Genomic DNA, 22,822 nt, shown 5'->3' with positions numbered 1-22,822 from the left:
AGGATATGTTTATTAATTAATATATATATATATATATATATATTTTTTTTTTCAAGGCTTATAAATTTTTTTTATAACATAATGTGCGTGTTGACATAATCACAATGGGTAGAAAAAAGATCTAAAAATAGAGCAGTCTGATCATGTAGTTCGCAACCTTGTCATGACGTGGCTAGTCGTGACTTGCCTAGTTAGCACTCTAATCTGGTTCTTTTGCAACATGCCACTTGTGGGCAATTTGCTATTTAAGTTTTGTTTTAACTTTACTTTTGGGGAAAAAAAAAATCCAAAAATATGTGACACTCACTAAAAAAAGTCATAAGACTAATAAAGCGGCAGTCTCGTAAAAAGAGCTGAACCCAAAATAGTAAAGAAGTTGTGAAATATTTCACAAATTGAAAAACCCTCCTTCCAAAACCTCTTTCTCTCTCACAGACAAATTAATATCTGTTGTTAAGCTATATTCAAAATTTCAATCCCAAAACCCTACGTTTAGTCCTTAAACTCTTTTTTCCCCAAACTACATTCACTCACTTAAAAGTCAAAGCAAACTCTCTTTCCTAAATTCTTTAATGGAAGAACCAAGCTCAGCCTATGAAGATCAACTCTCCTCGATTTTTTTTTTTTTAAATTTGCCTGTTTGGATGACTAGAAAAATATATAACAAAAGAAAAAAAAATTGGGTCTAGTTTATTTATTTAGTTAATTAAACCCTTTCCCTCTCTAAATTTGAATAAAGAATGAAAGTCTCACTTATTGTTTAGCCAATATATCCATTTATTTGGTTATTAAGGTCAATTGAGTAGAAGGTTAACTAGTTAAGAAGTTCCATATTTTTAAAATTTTCTCTAAGTAAATAGAATCAAGTATATTAATTAATTAATTAATTAATTATATAAATATTTTCAAAGTTTATAAAATTTGTTTAATAACAAATAATTATTTAATGTGGGGCCTATGGGCCTGATAGCCTCGGCCCATCATGAAACAGGCCCAAGGCCCAGGCCAAGGATCATAGGCTGTTTGTTGTTAGGGTAGGGGAGAGTCTCTTTTCCCAATCCACGCCGAGGACAACCTTATCCTCGGCCTGACAAAGGTGATTTTAGGGAAGGACAAACCCCAAAATAAGCTATCGCTCTCACATTTAATGCACTCAACTAACCCCCCCTGGCCGCATTAATGGGGAGGTGACCCCTTGGCAGGATAACGTTGATCAGAGTGAACCACTTGAATACCGATAAGGCCTCTGATGGGACGGACGACCAGAAAAAAGGCCAATAGGCGATCAACAAATGGAAGGAGGAGATAGGAAGATGAAAACTATAAAAGAAAAGCTAGTAAAGTAAGGAAAGGGGGGGGGGGAAGAAAAAAGAAAAAGGGAGAGAACAATCAGGCCTCCTCGGCCATAGGCCAATGAGCATTCCCCCATTGGTAAAGAAACCCTTAGCATTTTCATTTTTTATAGAAAAAGTTCATGCATGGTGATCGACGGCCAGCACCTAAACCTCTTAGCCCACTCTCTATAAATTTATTGTTTGGGCTTATTGGGCTGAAAACCCATCACTCAGGGTCAATCCAAATTGAGTCCCCACATTTAAAAATAATTATTAAAATTTATTTTAGAAGAAAATAAAAGCCTAACTACTAATAATATTTTCATGTGTCTACTATCTACTTTGATAATTAAAAAAAAAAAAAAAACTATGTTATATATTTATTCTTTTATTAATCAATATTAACATACACACAGGGAGGGGGTAGACGCCCAAAATATGAAACACCTGGCAGTGGCTACCGTGCGTGGGCTTACATCTCCCAAACCCAGAGTACCCAATTCGGGGCAAAAGGGGAAAACTGTAAAATATGTAAGGGCATATTTGGCAGAAGGACAAGAAGAAGAGGAGATTGGCGTGAGAGAGTGAGACTGAGACTCGGAGTAAATTTATTTTAGAAGAAAATAAAAGCCTAACTACTAATAATATTTTCATGTGTCTACTATCTACTTTGATAATTTAAAAAAAAAAAAAAAACTATGTTATATATTTATTCTTTTATTAATCAATATTAACATACACACAGGGAGGGGGTAGACGCCCAAAATATGAAACACCTGGCAGTGGCTACCGTGCGTGGGCTTACATCTCCCAAACCCAGAGTACCCAATTCGGGGCAAAAGGGGAAAACTGTAAAATATGTAAGGGCATATTTGGCAGAAGGACAAGAAGAAGAGGAGATTGGCGTGAGAGAGTGAGACTGAGACTCGGAGCAGGAGAGAGTTCGAGAGAGGAAACTGATTTTAGGTGCAAGGGATGCTCTCAAAACGCAGCGTTTCAGGTTAGGATTTTTACCATTTTTTTTTCCCTCTCCTCGCGGTGTCCCGTACGCCTACGACACGGGCACGGCAGGCAAATTGCCGTGTCCCTGCTTTCTTGTTTATGGTTAACTGAGTTATTACCCCTTAAATAATTGGTGGGTTTTTCTTACATGCCTGTGTTTTTTTTTTTTTTTTTTTTTTTGTTGATATTTGAGGTTCTTGAATTATGAGATAAACAATGTGGATACACATATAAATATACACACACAGTTGTATATGGTACTATCAAGTATGTCAATTTAGCTTGCAAGTTCTTTTTTTATTTTTATTTTTAGTTTATGAGCTATGACAACCTTAAATAATTGTTGGGTTTTGTTTACATGCCTGTGTTCTGTTATAGGAAAGGTTTTTTCTTTTTTTGTTTGGGGTGGATAGTTGAAGTGCTTGAGTAATGAGATAAATACTGAAGACAAGAAAAATGAGTATTGTGCCCAAGGAGACCATTGAGGTCATTGCACAAAGCATTGGGATTAACAACTTGTCTCCAGATGTTGCGCTTGCTCTTGCTCCCGATGTGGAATATAGAATGCGTGAGATCATGCAGGTAGATTTCAGCTTTATGCTATATTATTGATATGAGTTTGTTTAGCCACTGCTGTTTTGATACATGTAAGTGTGATTTGCTAGGCTGCATTGCTTGGTTGTTCCTGGGCATTGTTTTTTTTTAATTTATTTATTTATTTTTTTATATAGGAATTAGTATGTGTTTCTAATTGTGTAAGAAATCATCAAGTAATGGTTGGCTTTTCCATTTTTGTTGAAAGCATTTTCCATCATAAAGCTATGTTAGATTCATTATCGATATCAAGTACATTTGAGCCAGTTTGTGGAAATGAATCAGCAATCCGGTTATAACAAAATTGCGTGGCCTCAGATGTTTGTGTTTAGCGAAAGTGTTACTGTACAAGAAGCCTTGGATGTTGTCTCTTAAATTCAAGTCAGAATAGCAAACATTTGGGATGTGGTATAGATTTCATAGGAGTAAAATTGAAAAGAGAGGCATATTATACTGTCAAAGTGAGGCTAGTAATGTCAATATTGGAATTTAGGTTTCATTGTTTTTCCCCCTTCTATTTTACTTATAATGTGAGGAGTTTTCTTACAGTTGGAGGAGATAACACAGTTATTTAAGGAAATAAAGATACTGAAGACCTAGTAAAATTTCTTCTCACAAATTGCAGGAGGCCGTCAAATGCATGCGTCACTCTAAGAGAACAACATTGACGGCAGAGGATGTTGATGGTGCGCTTAACTTGAGAAACGTTGAGGTTAGTCTTGCAGAATGATTAGAATGTATGGCTTTTGGCCCATATTAATATGTTGCTTTCTTATGACATTTTTTCATCTTTAAGATGCTTATAGTTTGCCCAGGGATACACTTTCATTTTATAGAATTGCAAGGTGGCAAGATAGCTACAGCATGTTTAGTGCTTTGGTTTATTCTTAATAAGCAGATCTGAAGTTTATATATTGGTTTTGCACTTTTTTGCAAGTTATTGTAAGGACAATACATTCTTGTCAAATGTCTTAATTTTAGATGTATTTCTTCCAAAATGTTAGTTAAAGTAAGAAGTGTATTTTGTAGGTTTTTTCATTTAGGGTTTTTTTTTTTTTTTTTTTTTTTTTTTGGGGGGGTGTTTGGGGTCGGGTCAGTCCTGTGTATCACCAAAATGTAATACTGCCTTTGTTCACAGGCTTAAAGAACTTTTTAAAGTTGCATGACTAAGGCTACAAGCAAATAAATTGTAAATTCTATAATTACTCTAGCTAGTGCTTGTGATGCTGAATGAAATTATTGATGAATATGATAGCATAACTTTGTTAATTGTTATTTTCATTGTTTTAGAAAACTTCTTTTGTTCAATCTCATTTTGTTTAATCTTCTTGCATCAGCCAATATATGGCTTTGCCTCTGGGGGTCCTCTACGGTTCAAAAGAGCTATTGGACATAGGGATTTGTTTTACATAGATGACAAGGATGTGGATCTTAAAGATGTAAGGATTTTCTGGTAATTTTTATTGCCATTTCAGATTAATTGGGTGCAGCACCTTGTAAGGTTTAGTAATTCTGTCTGACTTGTAGGTGATTGAGGCTCCTTTACCAAAAGCACCTCTTGATGCTGCCGTTCTTTGTCACTGGCTAGCCATTGAAGGTGTACAACCTGCTATTCCGGAAAATGCTTCTGTAGAAGGTTGGTATATGCATAGTTACAGCTTGCAATCACAACATTGCTGGACTTGTTATTTTGACTAATTAGGATCTATCTTTGAGAAGCCTTTAGTAGATGATTGGAGTGCAAACTAAGCATTTTACTGGGTTTATAGAGTCCCCTTCTATGTTTAACTTGTGTCAGGGGCTGACATGCTTTTTACCCATTCATAGCACAAGATTTTTCATGAATGGTGTGATATGATGTGGTTTTTGGATGGATTGGGATCTGTGCTTTTTCTTGTGGGATTAGATCTAAATATTCAAATTAGAGAATCAGTCAGTTATTCAATAAAAACTTTTTACCTGCACTTTTCTGTTCCTTGTCTGCAGTAATTACAGCTCCTTCTAATGTCAAAGATTATGAACAAAAGGATGATGGACTTCCTGTTGATATTAAATTACCAGTTAAGCACATATTGTCTAGGGAGCTTCAGGTATATGATATGTTATGTGCATTTTCAATTTATTCTTTATCTCATCCTGCAGTTTGTTAGGTGTCCTCTGTTGTTGTCTTTGCAGCTTTACTTTGACAAAATCACTGAGCTAACCATGAGTAGGGCTGATTCGGTCCTTTTTAAACAAGCATTAGTGAGTTTGGCAACAGACTCAGGACTTCATCCATTAGTTCCGTATTTCACATACTTTATAGCTGATGAGGTAAATACTCTGTGATTATAGTATCAACAAAACTGATAGATGTAAATATTGGCCTTTTGTTGCTAATTACAACTTTAAATTATCCAATATTTTCAGGTATCTCGTGGTTTAAGTGATTATTCCCTTCTGTTTGCTTTGATGCGTGTTGTGCGGAGTCTTCTTCAAAATGCTCATATTCACATAGAGCCTTATGTAAGTTTACCTCTGATTTAGTGGGGGATTTTTTTTTTTTAATTATGTACATAAAGATTAAATTTTGTTTAAATTGATTATCATTATTAATTTCTACCTCGAGATTATTGGTAGACCATTTGAGGGGGGAGGAATAGATTTGTTGGGGGTATTGATTATTACATTTATCGGAGCATGTTGGTGCTCTCACATTAGCATACATGGGTAGACCATTTGAGGGGGGGAGGAGGGGGGGGGGTTGTTCAAAAGGACAGTCCCATTAACATGCATTTTAATGTGGATGTAGCATATGTTGACCTGTTAGGCTGGCACTAGGTTATTCAAAGAAGACCACCTAGAACACAGCCACTGATTCAAATGAAACTGGCTTCTAACCAGTCATATTCCTGAATCTTCTGCCTATTTTGAAAGCATTTGATCTAATAATCTCTGGTGTGGATCAAAATTGGATTGTGAGTTTACAGCGGAAGGATTTTTATTTTTTATTTTAGAAAAAGTGGAGCAAGAAGCAATGATAGATCCAACAGGAATGAACATTCTGAAAGTTCAACAATGAAATTGAATTGCAGAAGGAGATATCTTTTTAGAAGACAAAAGCAGCATAACCTTCTTTATTTTTTGTGTGGATAAATAATAACTTTATTGAAGAAAGAGGAGAGGCTTTGTATACACAGGGTGTGTACACAAAGCTCTCTTAAAAAATTACAATGAAAAGAGGACTATCTGATTCCATATCCAATCTGTTAGATATTCCCAACTACACGGGGTGGCTGCATGATTCCTTTGCCAATCAGCACTATCTAGACTCTAGACCCACAATCTCCTTCGAATGCTTGGCAACTATGTCTTTTCACATTGCCCCTACCCTCATCCTTTTTGGCCTTGTCAAAGTTTTGGCTCTTCAATAATAAAACCGCATTCTGTATATTCAGACTTTCATTGTCCATGGCTGAGTAATTGTGGATTACCCTTCCTTTCCTTGGAAGAGTTTGTGGAAGCCTAAAGTTCCAACAAAGGTCAGTTTTTTCCTCTGGACAGCAGCATTGGGGAATATTGTAATTACTGATAACCTCTGGAAGTGGAGATGTGATAAATTTGTGTTGCAGATGGACTATTGATGATCTACTTCTCCATTGCACATTTGTTGGAGAGCTTTGGACCATGGTATTTTCATTGTTTGGGATTTATTGGGTTATGCGAAAAGGTGTTTGGAGCTTTCAGCCAGTTGGAATTTTGGAAAGGCAAGATCAGGAGGTGTGGTAATGTTGAGATTTGGAGCATGATCCCTCATTGCCTCATGGGTGGGTATATGGTGGTTGAGGAATGCTTGGGCTTTTGAAGGTTGTCAAAGATCAGTTCATGACCTGAAACTTTAAGTCTTTGTTTGAGTGGATAAATGCTTTGGGTTTTTTTTTTTTTTTTTTTGGGTTGTTGCTTCTTTGCTTGACTTGCTTGATTGATGTACTTTTAGTGTTTAATTTTGGTGTACCTATTGTACACATTCTGTGTACCTGGGTGGTGTCCTTTCAGCTTCTTGAATGAAATTTTACGTAAAAAAAAATTAATAATTTTTCAATAATACCAAAGAGATTCCCTCATTCAGATGTAGCAATTCCTCAATGAATTCAAGCAAATGTTGAGTTGAACACATTTTTAATATAACATATATGAATTTATCTTGTAATTTGTGTGAAGGGCCTTTTATTGGTTTATCTAAGAGGGAATTCTTTTTAATTATTACAATAAAGATATGGATGTTGACATCAAAATTTTCATGATGTATTCAGAGTCATTTGATTGATCATGATCAAATATTTGTGATCAAGTTAACTTATAATTGATGATGTGTCAATAGTGGAATCAAGCCACATGTCAAGCCTTTGAATTGTCCCCGACTCACATAAGAATGATGTGTCACAAGCCACATAAAGCCATGTGGCACATAAAGCCTTGTGGCAGCTTCAAATGAAGAGTCAGAAGAAAAGACTCATATGGAAGGTTCTTATTAAATGTAAGACCAAATTAAATTCAAAATTTGTAATTAATTCTCAAATCTCAATAAATGCTGAGAAAAAATTCCTAATTAGAGACCATCGAGCGGTCTATAAATAGAAGCTTCTCATATGAGAAAGGGGACAAACACTTAGAGAGAAAAATCATATAGACTACCTGATGTAGGACAAGGAGGAACAACAAAATCTGATTTAGAACACCAGGGGCAGATCTGGTATAACTTGGGTTTTGAAGGATTAGGGTTAGGTTTTGGTGGGGAATAGGGTAGAAAATAATAGGGGTTATAGGGTTTTCAAAGGGGACAAGGATTAATAGGGTTTCAAAATGAAAACAAAGGTGAAAATTAAGATTTGGGTTGCTGTGAACAGTGATGTGAATAGTAACCATGAATAGTAAATTTAAAGAAAATAGATAAATTCTAGGCATCACATCTAGACTTCCTAAGCATCACACCTAGGGTTTCTTGGCATACACCTCGGAGAAGGTTGCATCACACAAATCATAAGAAAGCTTCATAGCTCTTAAATTCTAAGAACATTAATTATTAACCAACTCAATAGAAAGTACTACAACTCTTTAAATAGAAAACTAATACCTAATCCTAGTTGAACTAAGATTTCTTAAAACCCTAATAAGACTTGGACTTGGACTCAGGCTTTTACTACTAAGCCCAACTAAATAACCAAACTTAAAATAAAGCCCAAAAGAAGATCTAATGGACTGTTAGCACAGCCCATTCCAGTATATTATGAAATTACAAAACTGCCCTTGATACATAAAATCAAATAAAATATAATAAATCTGTCTTCCTATTGCCTCCTGCATCACTACTGAAATAGAGAGTCATCTCTAAGTAAAAAAAATGCTTTCTTTCTCATTCAAAACCAAGGCCAGTTCCTACTTCAAATCAAAGTAGGGATTTTCAAGTTCCTTCAATTTGGTTCAAGACTAAGCTAATAGCCCTTGGCATCAAATCAAATATGTTCAACAATGCATTCAACATGGAGACATCAAGGCATGATCCAAGATCAAGCTTCATAGCTCTTTGGATCGTAAATCTTCTTGGAGATTAAATCAGAGGAATTTATTGTATTCTTTCATTTTAAAGAGTCATACAGAGAAATGTACCCACTTTCATATAAATCAATACAAGTTGTTCATTTGTTACCCTATTTTGTGACTGTGATTTATCATTATGAAATTTGTGTGTACAATGTTTATGAAGGGTCTTATATTTGTGAATCTGAAAATTTTATTGGTTTTCTTGTCAGCTACACCAATTGATGCCTTCTGTGGTAACATGCCTTGTTGCAAAAAGGTTGGGAAATAGGTTTGCAGATGACCACTGGGAACTTAGAGACTTCACAGCTAATCTGGTTGCTTCAATATGCAAAAGGTGAGATTTTCCCTTGTGTTATATGTTGAAAATGTAATAGAAGAGGCTTCCTTTCTGTGCAGTTGTGATTACCTCTCTCATGATGATATGGTCGCAACAAGTATGTGATCAATATACTATTATTTCGTGCATAATATTCAAAAGCATGTTATACTGGAAGACCCCGTTGTTTATGCATATTCCACTTTCTGCCAAGTTGGTTGATGTGACTAACATTGCAGTAGTGTTACGTTCCAGTTCAATCTCCTTGTTTAAACTATTGGGCTGATGCCTTGGACATTCCCAGACCAAGATTTGGATCACTGACAAACCTGCTGCAACTTTTTATACCTATATATAAAGAAAGCAACCATTGTGACCAGATAAACACAAATTGTTCAAATGGATTATTTTGGGTTTCTGCTGCACATCTAAATAGTTTGAAAAGTAACTTAGCTATAACTTGACTTCACTCTAGGTGACCTGGACTGACCTGCCAATGGAATTGATTTGTCTGTTAATCCAATATGCTGATTACAACTGTTCCAGTTATGAAAGTGTTACTCTGCATATTTAGAAATAGAGATTTTTAATTTTTTCCCTGTTATTACATGGTCCATGCAGACACTTTATTGTAGATTTGACATCTTTCTTTTTTTTTTTTTTGGGGGTCAAATTCCATTGCAGATTTGGGCATGTTTATAACAATCTCCAGACACGTCTGACAAAAACTTTGCTCAATGCATTTTTGGACCCAAAACGGTCATTGACTCAACAGTATGGTGCAATTCAAGGCTTAGCAGCCTTAGGACCCAATGTGGTATTCTCAACTCCCATGCTCCTTGAAATTGAGGATGAAAACAAATCTTATTTTCTATTAAATGCATGTTTGAAAGTAATTCACAGATTGTTGTCCATGCTTTATCTTTTAGAACCCAATTTAACTGATTAAGTTGTTGTTGGCTTAAGATAAGGGAGTGAAAAGAGGAATTAGACTTGTAGAGGACAATGGAATAGAAGAAGAGAGATTTAAATTTTGTCTTTGTTTGAATAAGATTTATTGTGAAAAGAAGATTTAGTTCACATTATGTTTCATAACTCTTGTTCCTCTAGTTTAGTTTTTATCTGAATCTCTTTAGCCTGCAAAAGATTTTTTTTTTTCTATTTTCTCTATTAACCATTTTCTATTTGAAACCAAATGAGAGATTTAAGATTTGTAATATCAGGAAGGAGGTTTCTTGGTCCAGTCTTGAGAAGTTCTCAATTTTCTAAAATTAATTTTTGTCTTTTGTTCAAATAAGATTTATCTTGAAAAGAGGATTTGGTTCACACGATTTTCTCTTTGATTTTTCCTTTAACAATTTTCTTTGCAACCCTATGAGAGATTTAAGATTTGGTAATATCAGGCAAGGAAGTTTATTGGTCCAGCCTTAAGAAATTCTCAATTTTGAACCCTAAAAATGATGTTTGCAAGTAATCTCCCTCAGTCTCTGCATAGGGTTTCTTTTCCACTATGATTCAAATTGTATTTAGTGTTTCTTCCCAAATTCTTATACCAAAATTGGTTTAAGGAAAGTCACACAATACTTAATTCCGTTTGCAATGAGGCTTTCGCAGTCTAAACTCTAAGGTAACTTTCTTTGAAAAAAGTAAACATGAAAACCTGAGGCAGTATCTTAACTCTCTCATTTGAGTCATTTTGTACCTATTTTTCCCTCTTTATAGATGTGGGTGATTGTTATGTATCTGAATCGATGTTATGTTTGAGTTTCTTCATTGTATTTGTACTTATCTACAGGGTTTTTGAGTTGTTTTTTATGCTTCTGTGCTTTACAAGTAGGTTCGCATTCTTATACTTCCAAATCTTGAGCCATATATGCGACTTCTTGAACCAGAGATGCTTCTTGAGAAGCAAAAGAATGAGATGAAGAGGAATGAAGCTTGGCGTGTTTATGGAGCCCTGCTGGTGAGATTCTCTTCTTATCCAATCCTTGTATAATTCTACATTGATGGAAGTTTTAAGTTGGATGCATGGGTGTAATAAGACCTTGCTTTTGCCAGCATGCAGCAGGTCAATGTATATATGATCTGCTCAAGATGTTTCCACCTCTGACATCCCTACCAGCACGTGCCGTCTGGAGGTCCAATGCAAGAGTTACTACCACAGTGCCAAGTAAGAAATATACTGATTTTTTTTTATTGGCTTAAATTGAATAATCCATTTGAACTTACCTCAAGTGTTTACACTGGTAAATGTATGTAGGGTTTCAACTTTCAAGTGAATTGCAATTAGGGCAAGATTGTGTAAATGGTGTTTTAAGATTTCTTTGTAATACTAGGATTGGGCACACATATATGGTCACAAGTATATTCAAGGGTCAGGTTGTTAGCTCTTAGCTACATGCATGTTATGTGCTTCTTACTCGTAATAAGATTTTGCCACCTTATGATGCAAAGGAAAGGTGTTTTGTAATGATTCTTCTATTGGGGTAGAATTGGGACTATTTCCGCTGCAATTGATGAACCTACAATGTCCTGCAATGAGCCCATAACAATGAGTAACATCTATAGAAAATGCTAAGCCATTAATCAATATGCCAACTCAGCTCTTAAAATCCAACTCAGCAAATCAAACAAAATTACAACCTTTGCCCCTCCCTCAATAACCCCTCTCCCTCGGACACCCCACTGCATCCAAGTCCAGACTGATGAAATCTGGGGACGTGTTTCGGCGTATAGATGCCTTACTTGTTACTTGCCATGTCGATTTTGGAGGTCGCAGCAGATATGGTGCTGTTTGAGGTGAAGAATGAGGCTTTGGTTTTGATGCAGGAGCATCTTCTATACTGTTTTAAGATGTCTTTGTTTGAGTTCTAGTTAGCAGCCTTAGCTGTTGAGAACAGTAAGTTACAACTATCTTTGTGTCCAAACAAGAGCCTTAAGGCAGTTAGCTTATATGGAAGTCATTCTTATCTGAATTAGTTAGTCTTGTTAATGAGTTAGTTACTTGTATTAGATGTAACCAGTGTTAGTTTGACACTTGGCAAGATACTAATGGTTGTTAGTTGTAGAACAGATTGTAAAGTACTCTTGTACTCTCATTTTGTAACCAATTTTTGAGAATTAGTGATTTTAAGCCTTTGTGTGCTTTTCTTTGGAACTTAGTGTTCTTGTAGAGGTGCCTAACCACCTACTAAATGTTCTAAGCAATCCTCATTGCTAAAAAACCCAAAATAGTTCAGCCTACACACGTTCCCTACACTAGGTTTGGAAATGGCTAGGGGTGATAGATTGAGATGCGGATTTTGAAGCATGTCTGTTGTTGAAATTGATTGAGTAATTGAGGAAGGGGAGACTAAGAGGAATGGAAGGTCCCTGGATTCATTTATGAGCAGATTCAGAGTTTGGTGGATTGGGGAAAGGTGGCTTTGTGGAGGAAAAGTGAGGGGAAAAGGTGTCCATTGCATTGATGAGAAGATTCATGGTTCATTTAATGTTTTTGCTGCAGCTTTGAGATGGTGAAGATTGAGGTTGAGATCTCACCGCTCCAGCCTTGGACTTGATGGCACTGTCGCGGCATCTATGGTAGGGGGGGTTATGGTGGGAGGTGCAAAGGTTGTAATTTTGTCAGATTTTCTGAGTTGAATTTTTAAGAGCTGAGTTGGCCTATTGATTACTGACTTAGCATTTTTTTATTGATGTGGCTTACTGTTATTAGCTCATTTCAAGATTTTGTAGGTTCATCAATTGTAGGGGATATGATCCTGTAGAATTGGCTCATGTTCAAGGGGAGAACTGCAAAATGCAGTATACCTGAACTGTTTTATTCTATTTCTGAGCAGGATCCACCTCTTTCAACTTTGGACTTAATATTTGATCAATATTCCTATACTTGAGGTCATACTATAACAGCTTTTTAACCCTTATTTAAATCACCAAGATAAGCGCAAGGAGAGCATGGAGCACTTGGAAGAGCAGCCACCCCACAAGAAAACAGCAACTGATGGTCCAATTATTCCAGTTTTTACCAATTCCTCTCCATCTCACATGGAAGGGATATCTGTGGTTCCAGTTCCTGGTGATTCTAACATGGGTCCATCCTCATCTTCTGGACAGACACCTAATGAGATAGTTGATGGCAGGGGTAAGAGAGACAAAGGTGATAAACAAGCTCTGAAGAAGTCAGCTCTCCTCAATCAGATATGGAAAAATGACTTGGATTCTGGGCATCTCCTGGTATCGTTGCTTGAGCTGTTTGGTGAAGGTATTTTATCCTTCATTCCAGCTCCCGAGATGTCTTTGTTCTTGTGACCATTGGTACAAAGATGGAAGCTTCCATTTTTATGGTTATGCATACGGATTTGAAGATTGAATGATAGAGATCTCAAGATCAAATTTTCTGTAAAATTCTGCGAAATTTTTATGGCATTCATTGTTATTGTTGATCTTGATCATGTGTTAGATTATTTGGAATTTGGATGTGTTCGACAATATATGAGTAGTTGTAATTTTTAGAAATCCATGTAATGTAGTCATCCATGATAGTTACTGATCATAAATAATCATTGCACTAAGAATAGTAATAACCTGTAGAACTCTTACCATGTTGACTGACAAAAGAAAGTGTATTTATTTCCGTTACTACAATGATCCAAATTTAGGAAATAGGAGAACAAAATCTAAAATAAAACTGTTTACTTGGTGAAAGTAATACATGGAGGATGCATTAGCATTAGGTATTTCGGTTGCAACAAACTTAAATGGTGGTCACCCTTGTCATTATGGACTCTCGGTCCACGGCTTTCTTGAGGAAGCTGTCCTCTTCAAGGACCATCTGAACTGGCAAGAACCCAATTCCATAGGCAANAGAAGGCCGTCATGGTCGGTGTCGAGGTGAGCAAAATGGTCACATATTGAGACATTAAATGCTTCTTCGTCTTCCACAAAGTTGAAGATGGTGGCAGCATCCAAGACTTCTACACTCATTTTTTTCTTAGCCTTGAAATGAAAAGATAAAAGGTAGCTTTGAACTTAAGAATAAGTATATTTTGATTTTGAAGTTTTGATGAAAAGGTGGTGTCCTTCTCATATATATATATAACCATGTCTAGTGGCGTTAGATTGTTGAAATAGTGAATTGTGTACACATGTATGTAGTTTCGAACACTACCAAGTTTTTAGCCTGTGGTTTCTCTTTGCCTTTGTTTTTGTGATTCCTTATGCAAACCGACCAATTTTGATGGTTCCGGGAGGCATCGTCGTGCATGGTCGGCTAATGCCTTCTACTTTAATGGTAATATTTTGGTCTATGATGCACTGTGTAAAGCTGATTATCATTAGAATTATTTTTATCTAACGGAATATAAATGAAAGAATTTTGATTTTTAAATAATTTAGTTTAATGCAGCTTGTCACATAAATTTTGGAATGACAAAATTTATGTACAGTACTTTAGGTATTGTTTCTTAGGTTCTCCTCTTCAGATTTTGACATGTGACTATTTAACTAAAAAATACACTTTCAATCTCATAAGAAAAAAGTCACATGATAGAATCTGAAGAAGGAAATCTAAAAAACAACACCTAAATACTGTAGTTAAGTCTTACTCATTTTTGAAACCTACATTTTTACACCACATCCTTTTGGTATATATTTTTTAATTCAGTTTTTAGAATGGGCCATACTAACAAGTGTCCTTAGGACATTAGTTAACAATCCATTTGAGGTAAGTTTTGACACCATTTATATGAGAAATAAAAAAAGCTGTCAAAACATTAATTTTTTTTTTTTCTCATAAAAACTTTCTTTAAATAATTTTGTATCATTTCCTTTTTAGAATTATAGATAATACTAAATTATGTTAGTTTAAAATAATAATAACTCACTGCCTTTTGGGTAGAACAATCTAACATTAAAAAAATTCTTATAAAATTAGGTTTGGTCTTCATTAAACAAGTTCTAACTAAAATTAGGTTTCTCTTTTGGTATTTATTACTATTTAATAATTAACTTTGTATCACATATGGAACTTCGATCATATATCATGTAAGAAAGATGTTGCGTATATTTGCTCCATGAAATATCATCTATCACTGAGGTTTGATGCAAGAGGAACATCCGATCAAACTATTTTTGCACATTTCGAGTCATCGCTCGTTGATCGTACGGTGTGATAAGTCCTATCCGGCCCTATTTTTTGAAATGGGTCTGTGCAAGAAAGGTAGGCTTGTATTTGTATATTAATATTAACATTATGGTTTCCTCGTGAATCCATGGGCCTGTGTTAAAAATCCATAGGCTTAGTATGTCTCTAGAAAGTCAAAGTCAAAAGAAAACGGCTTTAAATGCACCCAAGAGGACCAACTTTAATACTTGGCTGCTTGAGGTAGGTCGGGTCAAAAACAAGGAAATCCACAGATCATGTTTTGTAGTTTCATATATCCATCCCTAAAATTTTTTTTTTTTAATTATTGAAAATATTAATTCTTTTGTCATTCTTTCTCTTTTCGTTAATTTTTATCTTATTGAAATTTCTTTTTAAAATTTAGGGATAGGAATGGGCTTCCCTTCCTTTTAAATTCTCTAATTTTACTTAGCTATAAGACATGGTACATTTAAAAAAATCTTAACAATCTTGAAATATCCATGTAAACAATATAAAATTAAATAATGCCATGTATGTCAATTTTTACTCATATGTGACATACGTGGCATTATTTGATTTTATATTATTTACATATGAGTAGGTCAATCCGACCCAACCTGGCTAACCCATGATCCGACCAGTTAAAAAAAAAATCACTAAAAAATATTTAGACTACGCATTTGGGGGCTAGGTGCATAAAATACAAAGTATGGCAAGTTGGCAGCCTACTGCCTAGCCAGTAGCCAATAAGAGTAAATAGTGACATGAAGTCACATGACAACCTATTTATTTTATTAAAAAAAAAAGAAGTTAAAATGAAAAGAAAACAAATAAACAAAGCAAATAGAAAAACATTAAAATCAGGCTAACATTAAAACAAGTTACTAACACTACTTGTCTACTTACACAAAGTGACAAAACATAAGTTGAAGATACTAAACTAAAAGAAAAAGTCCAAACCAACAAACCTAAGAGCTTTCCATCCTCTCACTTAGTGCTCTACGCCTCCACTGCTCCAGCTTCTCCTAAATAATTTTTCTAAATAATCTAACATTATTAATATTTTAAATGCAATAAGAACATGTGCACTTAAGGAGAATGATAACTTGACATGGTCTATGACATTTATTTATTTATTTGTTACTTTTGTGGAAATGACATTATTAGCGGTGTAAACTTAAAATATATACTTTTTGGTGCTCTTTAAGATCTATCTCTCTTTGAAGTTGTAAATTTGTAATTACAAGCATTTTGACAGTGATTTATTAATATCGAAGACTTTGTTATCATGATTTCATGACTATAAAGAACTTTAGTTATACTCAAAACTGTCAAAATTGGAATGATATTAACAAGTGGCATTAGGTGCAATTCATTTCCTTGATTGATTTTATTTATTTTCTCTAAAAAGGTTGCCATTGATTTGTTTTTGTAAATTTTTTTTTTTTTTAAGTTCATTTGAAAAATACGGGTCAACTTGATCCAACCCGACCCAATTGACTCGTTTGAAAATGACCTGTTTGACCAGCAACCCGATTAACCCGACCTGCCTTTGCCATGTCTAGAAATAAGTGAGTGAGCCAGCTGGGAAGAGGAAGAGAGACACGTGGACATGGTGATAGAGAAGGATTAATATTTTTAGAGGGGTAATTTTGTAATTTTCTATCTTTTCGGATGTACTTGGATCCATATATGCTCGATTATAAACTCTGTTTTGTTTTCTTACTTTTATTTTAATTTTAATTTTTCATATTCATCTCTTAGGATTTGAGATAGTTGTTTGAGATGATGTATTTTATTCAATTCAATGGACTTTGAGAAATAAATTTAGAGCATAGTTATCAGAATTGAACTGAAGATTGACTTGAGTGAAAGATTGGTTCATTGGATCAACTATTGGTTCAATGGTTGAAATGTTAATATATAAATATATTATATAATTATAAAAATTAACTAAAATAAAGTAAAATAGGTCATTCATGTAAATTAAAAATTAACAATCTATACTATATGACGTAAAATTAATAATAATTTAAATAAACACACTATTTTTCAGCAAAAGAAAAAACACACTATTTACATCATTTACGTAAAAAAAATCCAATATCCCAAATTTATAATCATAAACTTTACATATTATATAGGGCTATGCAACATACTACTTAATCAGTATAAACAGCTAGACTCACTCCACTCTGTACTGCCTCACACAAATATGATATTGATTTTTGAGCGAGTTGGGTAGGTTTAATTATTAAAGTGGTGAGTCAAGTTGGGTGGTAGGTTGAGGTTCTTATTTTATTTTATTTTTTTTTAACTGTCAAGACCTAACCCTACTTGCCTATATATACATCTCTTTTTAATCTTTATATCATATCAATTTTTTTTTTTTTTTTGTTAACTCCATAATTTACACACATATAAAAAAGAATGATACTTTCCCAATATATTTGTGCACACATAGTGCACATTATGGTAGTCACAATCTTTTTTCATTTTTTATTTTTGAGAAAAAGTTAGAAAGTACTTATAGCCGTTTAAGTTTGAGATGTGTGTACTTTGATCTTGGGAAAGTGGGTCACTTCCAATGATTTCCTTTATTGGTTTATAAGATTTAGGGAAAATAAAACTACTTAAATTTATCCGGACATGCTAAAACAAAATTTAAAATTTAGTATACAATACATAACTAAAACTAACATACCCAATTTATTGAGTCAAAAACAGCCCATATTTTTAGCCGACCCACCATTTTTGGGGTTGTAGAGTCAATGGAGGTTTAAAAATTTCCAACTTGCCAATGGCGAATTGGTTAAAATTTTTCTCTCAACCCACTCAATCCTACCCACACATAATCCTAAATTATTATATATCTTTGAAAAGTTCAAAAGTAAAAAAATTTAGCTTAATTGTTAAAATTGATAAATTTTTTTGTTAAATTTAAAACCGTACCATAATAGTAAAAAAAATCATTTATAGGAGAGAATGGTGTGACAATTAATAGTTGCGTAAGGGAGGGAGGGAAAAATACACTATATATCGGATGCATGAGTCCTCTTTCTTGGATGAGGGTAGACCCCACACTTGTGGATGATATACCTCCTCATAAAGGAGGGATAGTGTTAGTATATATGTTTAAAAGACTATAAATCTCTACAACCTACTAGGTAAGAGCATCCACATCAGTAGAGTTAAAAATGTTAACATTTAACATTCACAACACACTCTGCATTAATGGTCTTATTTTTACCTTTAGCCAAATACCATTCACTTTTTTATTAATTTCTTTTTCACTCCCTCTCTGCCACGAAACCCAATTAATTGATAAAATAAATTTTTTTTTTTATACCTTCTTGCTACAGTGAATTGCTAGTCTTGGAAATTCATTGTAGAAAGAAGGCAAAAAAATAAACTTTTAGCTCTACCGATATTGAACACTAAATTAGAGTTTAAGGTGGTAAAATATCTAAAACCAATGGTAATGCTCATAGACACCCATAAAAAAAAGTATAAAGGAATCTTTTTATCTGTCACAAATATGGTAACTTTTGTTTACTTTATCCAAGCAATGTCTTTTAATTGTGAGGCAAGGCGATTTTTAAGAGAAATTATTGTGTAGTCTAGGACTACAAGATCAGCATGCTAATCTTGTACTCCCAGCCACTAAAAGCACGCCAACACATAATAAATTGCTTACCTCAGTGGGATTGCTCATAAAAATTGATGCCTTTAACGTCTGTTGTACTGTTACCGTGAATCCAAATTCAAAATTTTCAGCATGCCAGTTAAAAGGTTTGGGCCCACGTCAATAAAATAAGTGATAATAGCAAGTGATAATGGCAAGTGATAATAGCAATATAGGCTGTAGGGTTCCCAACTTAAAAGCCATAAGTTTCTCAAAAGAAAAAAAAAAAACACTTAAAAGCCATAAAGAACATTGACAGCAAACCTAAATTCTCTGGCAGTAGACAAGCGGCGGACAAAAGAACAAACAACTGAACAAATCAATATATATATATATATATATTTTTTGGCTTCAAGTAAATGCATGGTAGAAATAATGGACTTGGAAAGTGACAAAGGTAAATTTTGTTTTGTCTTATTTTGATTTAATTTATGTTTTGAAAGAATATTTAATTATTTGTGGTCATATAGTTGCTCTCAAATAAAACTATATAAAAATGTATTGCTGTATTTTTTTTTTTTTTTTGCTCTTTCCAATATGTATTGTTAATTTATACCAAAAAAAAAAAATAATAATAATTAAATAAATAAATATTAAAAAATTTGATATTAAAACTTTGTTGTTATATTGTTGTGCCTAAACATAAGAGTTTTGTGATCAAGTGTACCGTAGGCATTTAAAAAGACATACAAAATTGTAAACATGGAAAATATTGATTAAAAAAAATTATAAACATGATATAATTATTGTATTATAATTTCCTTAGTATTTTGTTTCTAATATTTATATTTGTCATAAAAATTGTTTTAGTTATTTGCAAACAAGTGATATTGAAGAAATTGAAGGGGATTGCATGTTTGTAGCAAGGCTAGAAAATAGTGATGAAAAATTGTTGAATAAGGTGGTCCATAATGTAGATGAAGCATATGCTTTATATAATGATTATACATTGCGAATGAGTTTTAGTATTCGAAAAGGAAAGCCTAGATATTGTAATGGGACGAAGAACATAAAGCAACGTCAATTTCTATGTTCTAAGAAGGGTTTTAAACTAGATGAAGATTTTTGTAAAGAGAAATATTCGAAGAGGCTAGAGACTAGAACTGGTTGTAAAGCATATGTTCGTTTCACAGTTGAAAATGGTGTTTGGAGGGTTACTGCATTTAATCCAGAGCATAATCATGAACTTGCACTACAATCAGAGAGGCATTTGTTAAGATCTGGTGTTTGTATTTCAAAACCTAAGGCAGATGTAATTGATACCATGGTGAATGTAGGTATAAGTACAAAGAATGCTTATTCATATCTAACAAAAGAAGTTCGAGGGAGTGACAATGTGGGCTTTACCGAAAGAGATTGTTATTGATGGAAAATTTAGACTCCTTAACACACAACCAAATTGGGTAGCCTAGTTAATTAGCCAAGTTGTTACTTAGTCAAATTAAGCAATTCTAGGTTAAAACAATCAAACAATCATATCAAGAATATATAGCAGCGGAATAATAAATAACACAAGATATGATCACCCAGGAAAACCAAACTGGTAAAAAACCTGGGGAGGATTTTACCCACCGATCCTCAAGGCAAAACTGAATTCACTATGAAAGAATTGAAGTTCATACAAAAGGACTTACAAACTCCCCGCTCGACTTCCTAATGCTACCTACTAGTAGAACTTACTGACACGACCTCGTGCAAGCTCCGAATCCACGGACTCCTTCTTTCTTGAATTCTTTAATCAGCTACAAGCACCCACGCTTGATATTCTTTAAGTTTCAATGGTAGCAACCAAGTTGATCATCAAGATGTTGAAGTAATCTCAATCTTGAAAACCCTAAGCTTTGTGTAAAGGAAAGCTCCTTTAGATCTCACAAGAGATTTACACAAAACAGCAATGTATGAGCAACAATACAACTGGAGCAACTCTAAAAACGTGGCTAGGGTTTTGCCTTATATACCTAGGGCAAAAACATAAAACCCTAAACGTTTAATGAGTTAGGGCTGAGTTGGAAAAACTGCAGAAAACACAATCTGGTCGACTTTCGATCAATCAAATCTATTCTTCGATCGATCGAGCCAGACCGAAATGCCCCAATGCATCTACAGTCTCTCGATTCCAACTTTACAATAATTAAACAACTTTGAGCAGACTTTAACAAGACTAAGCAGATTGTTTTGATCATGGTTTGCCAATATTACAAATTAGAGTTCTAAATACATAAATTCCTAAACCTTTAGAACCTAACAGTTATAATCGTGTGAATGTGCAAAAGATGACAATGATTAGTGCTGGAGATGCTCAAAGCTTATTGAATCATTTTAAGTCTAAGCATGCAGAAGATCCCATGTTTTTTTTACACAGTTCAAGTAGATCAAGAAAATCAAATTACAAATTTTTCTGGAGAGATGGGAGATCAAGAGTTGATTATGATTGTTTTGGAGATGTAATAGTATTTGATACTACATACCGTACCAATAAATATAATTTGATTTGTGCTTCATTTGTAGGTGTTAATCACCATTGGCAAAATGTGATGTTTGGATCTGCATTCCTTTTGGATGAGACCATTGATGCATTTAAATGGTTGTTTAAATCATTTTTAGACTCAATGGGGAATCGATCGCCTATAACAATTTTCATTGACCAGGATCAAGCTATGTCAAATGCCATTGAGGAAGTATTTCCAAATACACATCATCGGCTATGTTTGTGGCATATTTCAAAAAATGCTCCTTCCCGCTTAGGAGATTTAAACTCTAACTCAGAGTTCATGTACATGTTCAACAAGTGCCAAAAATATTGTGATTCAGAATTGGAATCTCAGCAGACATGGGATCAAATGACACAAAAATTTGATATTGAGCATCATCACTGGCTTAATATGATGTACAAAATTCGACATAAGTGGAGCACTGCATTCACTAAAGATTTTTTCATAGCTAAATTTAAATCTTCCTCGAGGAGTGAGAGCATGAACCATGTTTTGAATGGTATAGCAAATAAATCAATTAGTCTTACTAAGTTTGTGTTTGAATATGAAAATGTATTGGCAGGTATGCAGTTCTCGGAGTTGGATGAAGATTTTTGATGCAAGTAAGGTGCCCCACAAAAAGCAATTAAGAAGAGTGGCATTTTGGATCATGCAACTCAAGTTTACACCTGTAAGATATTCAATTTATTTGAAAATCAATTTCTTAATAGTCTTACATGGTTTGGGATCAAGTTGATTGTCAAGATACAATTAGTGTTTTTGAGGTCAAAGAAGAAAATAGTGAAAGAGTACGCACTGTCCGGTTTGATCATCTCAATAGCAATATTTCTTGTTCTTGTAAGAAATTTGAGTCATTCGGGATTATTTGTTGTCATGCATTGCGGGTTTTTAGCATAAAAAATTTAACTAGAATTCCAAGTCAATACATTTTGAAACGTTGGACAAAAGAGGCTAAAAAGAGGATGATGACTTACGAACAAGACAATCACTCACTTAGTAATGATAAAGAGGCAAAGATAGTATTGCGTAATAGCATGATGCGAATAGCTAATACAGTCATATCTAAAAGTCAAGGGGAGGATAGACTAAGGATGAGGATGAGCAATAGGCTAAGGATGAGGATCAGCAAGTTAAACATGAAGGAGCTGTCATTATTGGCTTTGAATGAGAGGGATTCATTAGTTAAAGATAGAAATTATTAATAGCTTATTTCCTAGTCCTCTCAAGGATTGATTCTTGTGTATTTGGGCTTGCTCAAGCTTGTTATTTTGTGCTTTGCTTATTTCCACTCTTTTGGTGTGTAGCAATAGAGTGAACCAGCTATACCTGAGCTATTCAATGGTTTGGGAGGTGCTCTCATGCTATCAAGAACTTGACTTATAGGATTTTAACAATGAAATTAAGTACTTGGCTACCTGTGTATTCAGATCTACTCAACCAAATTTAATACCTCTAGCTTGGTCATCCATTACAGGATATCAAAGATGGGGCAAAGTTATGTTATAGTGATGAGTTTGAACTTGTACCCAAAAAAGGCAATACAAGTGCTTATGTGTTAGCAAAGACGTACCCCTCACAATAGGGATAGTGTAGAAATCTAGATGTAGAATGCCGCTCCATATTTCCTTGTACAACATATACTTGATTACATTTGTCAATCAATACTAGATTATATTT

The 22,822-nt window shown here is 34.2% G+C and overlaps 2 protein-coding genes across 4 annotated transcripts; both read left to right on the top strand.

Annotated features, from left to right (window-relative positions):
* The first annotated feature begins 2,223 nt into the window (after positions 1-2,223).
* Positions 2,224-13,343, top strand: LOC111986793 (transcription initiation factor TFIID subunit 6). Of its 3 annotated transcripts, XM_065765987.1 has the most exons (14): positions 2,253-2,334; positions 2,530-2,603; positions 2,715-2,918; positions 3,556-3,642; positions 4,268-4,369; positions 4,458-4,566; positions 4,917-5,020; positions 5,106-5,243; positions 5,340-5,435; positions 8,720-8,844; positions 9,511-9,643; positions 10,664-10,789; positions 10,885-10,996; positions 12,764-13,343. In XM_065765987.1, the coding sequence occupies exons 3-14, from the start codon at positions 2,793-2,795 to the stop codon at positions 13,132-13,134; spliced, it is 1,629 nt and encodes a 542-aa protein (XP_065622059.1). In that variant the 5' UTR covers positions 2,253-2,334; positions 2,530-2,603; positions 2,715-2,792; the 3' UTR covers positions 13,135-13,343. The 3 variants fall into 3 exon arrangements, with proteins under 3 accessions (XP_023874237.2, XP_065622059.1, XP_023874238.2); XM_024018469.2 differs by lacking the exon at positions 2,530-2,603 and having other exon boundaries at positions 2,224-2,334; XM_024018470.2 differs by lacking the exons at positions 2,253-2,334; positions 2,530-2,603 and adding an exon at positions 2,359-2,469.
* A 194-nt stretch (positions 13,344-13,537) lies between these two features.
* LOC136064346 (protein FAR1-RELATED SEQUENCE 5-like) lies at positions 13,538-21,742 on the top strand. The gene is made up of 3 exons (XM_065765993.1): positions 13,538-13,716; positions 19,464-19,930; positions 21,162-21,742. The coding sequence occupies exons 1-3, from the start codon at positions 13,538-13,540 to the stop codon at positions 21,740-21,742; spliced, it is 1,227 nt and encodes a 408-aa protein (XP_065622065.1).
* Positions 21,743-22,822: the final 1,080 nt, after the last annotated feature.

The sequence above is a fragment of the Quercus suber genome, unplaced genomic scaffold (genome assembly GCF_002906115.3).
Source record: "Quercus suber isolate HL8 unplaced genomic scaffold, Cork oak 2.0 scaffold_671, whole genome shotgun sequence".
Classification (NCBI taxonomy): domain Eukaryota; kingdom Viridiplantae; phylum Streptophyta; class Magnoliopsida; order Fagales; family Fagaceae; genus Quercus; species Quercus suber.
This window is presented reverse-complemented; position numbering and strand designations above follow the sequence as displayed.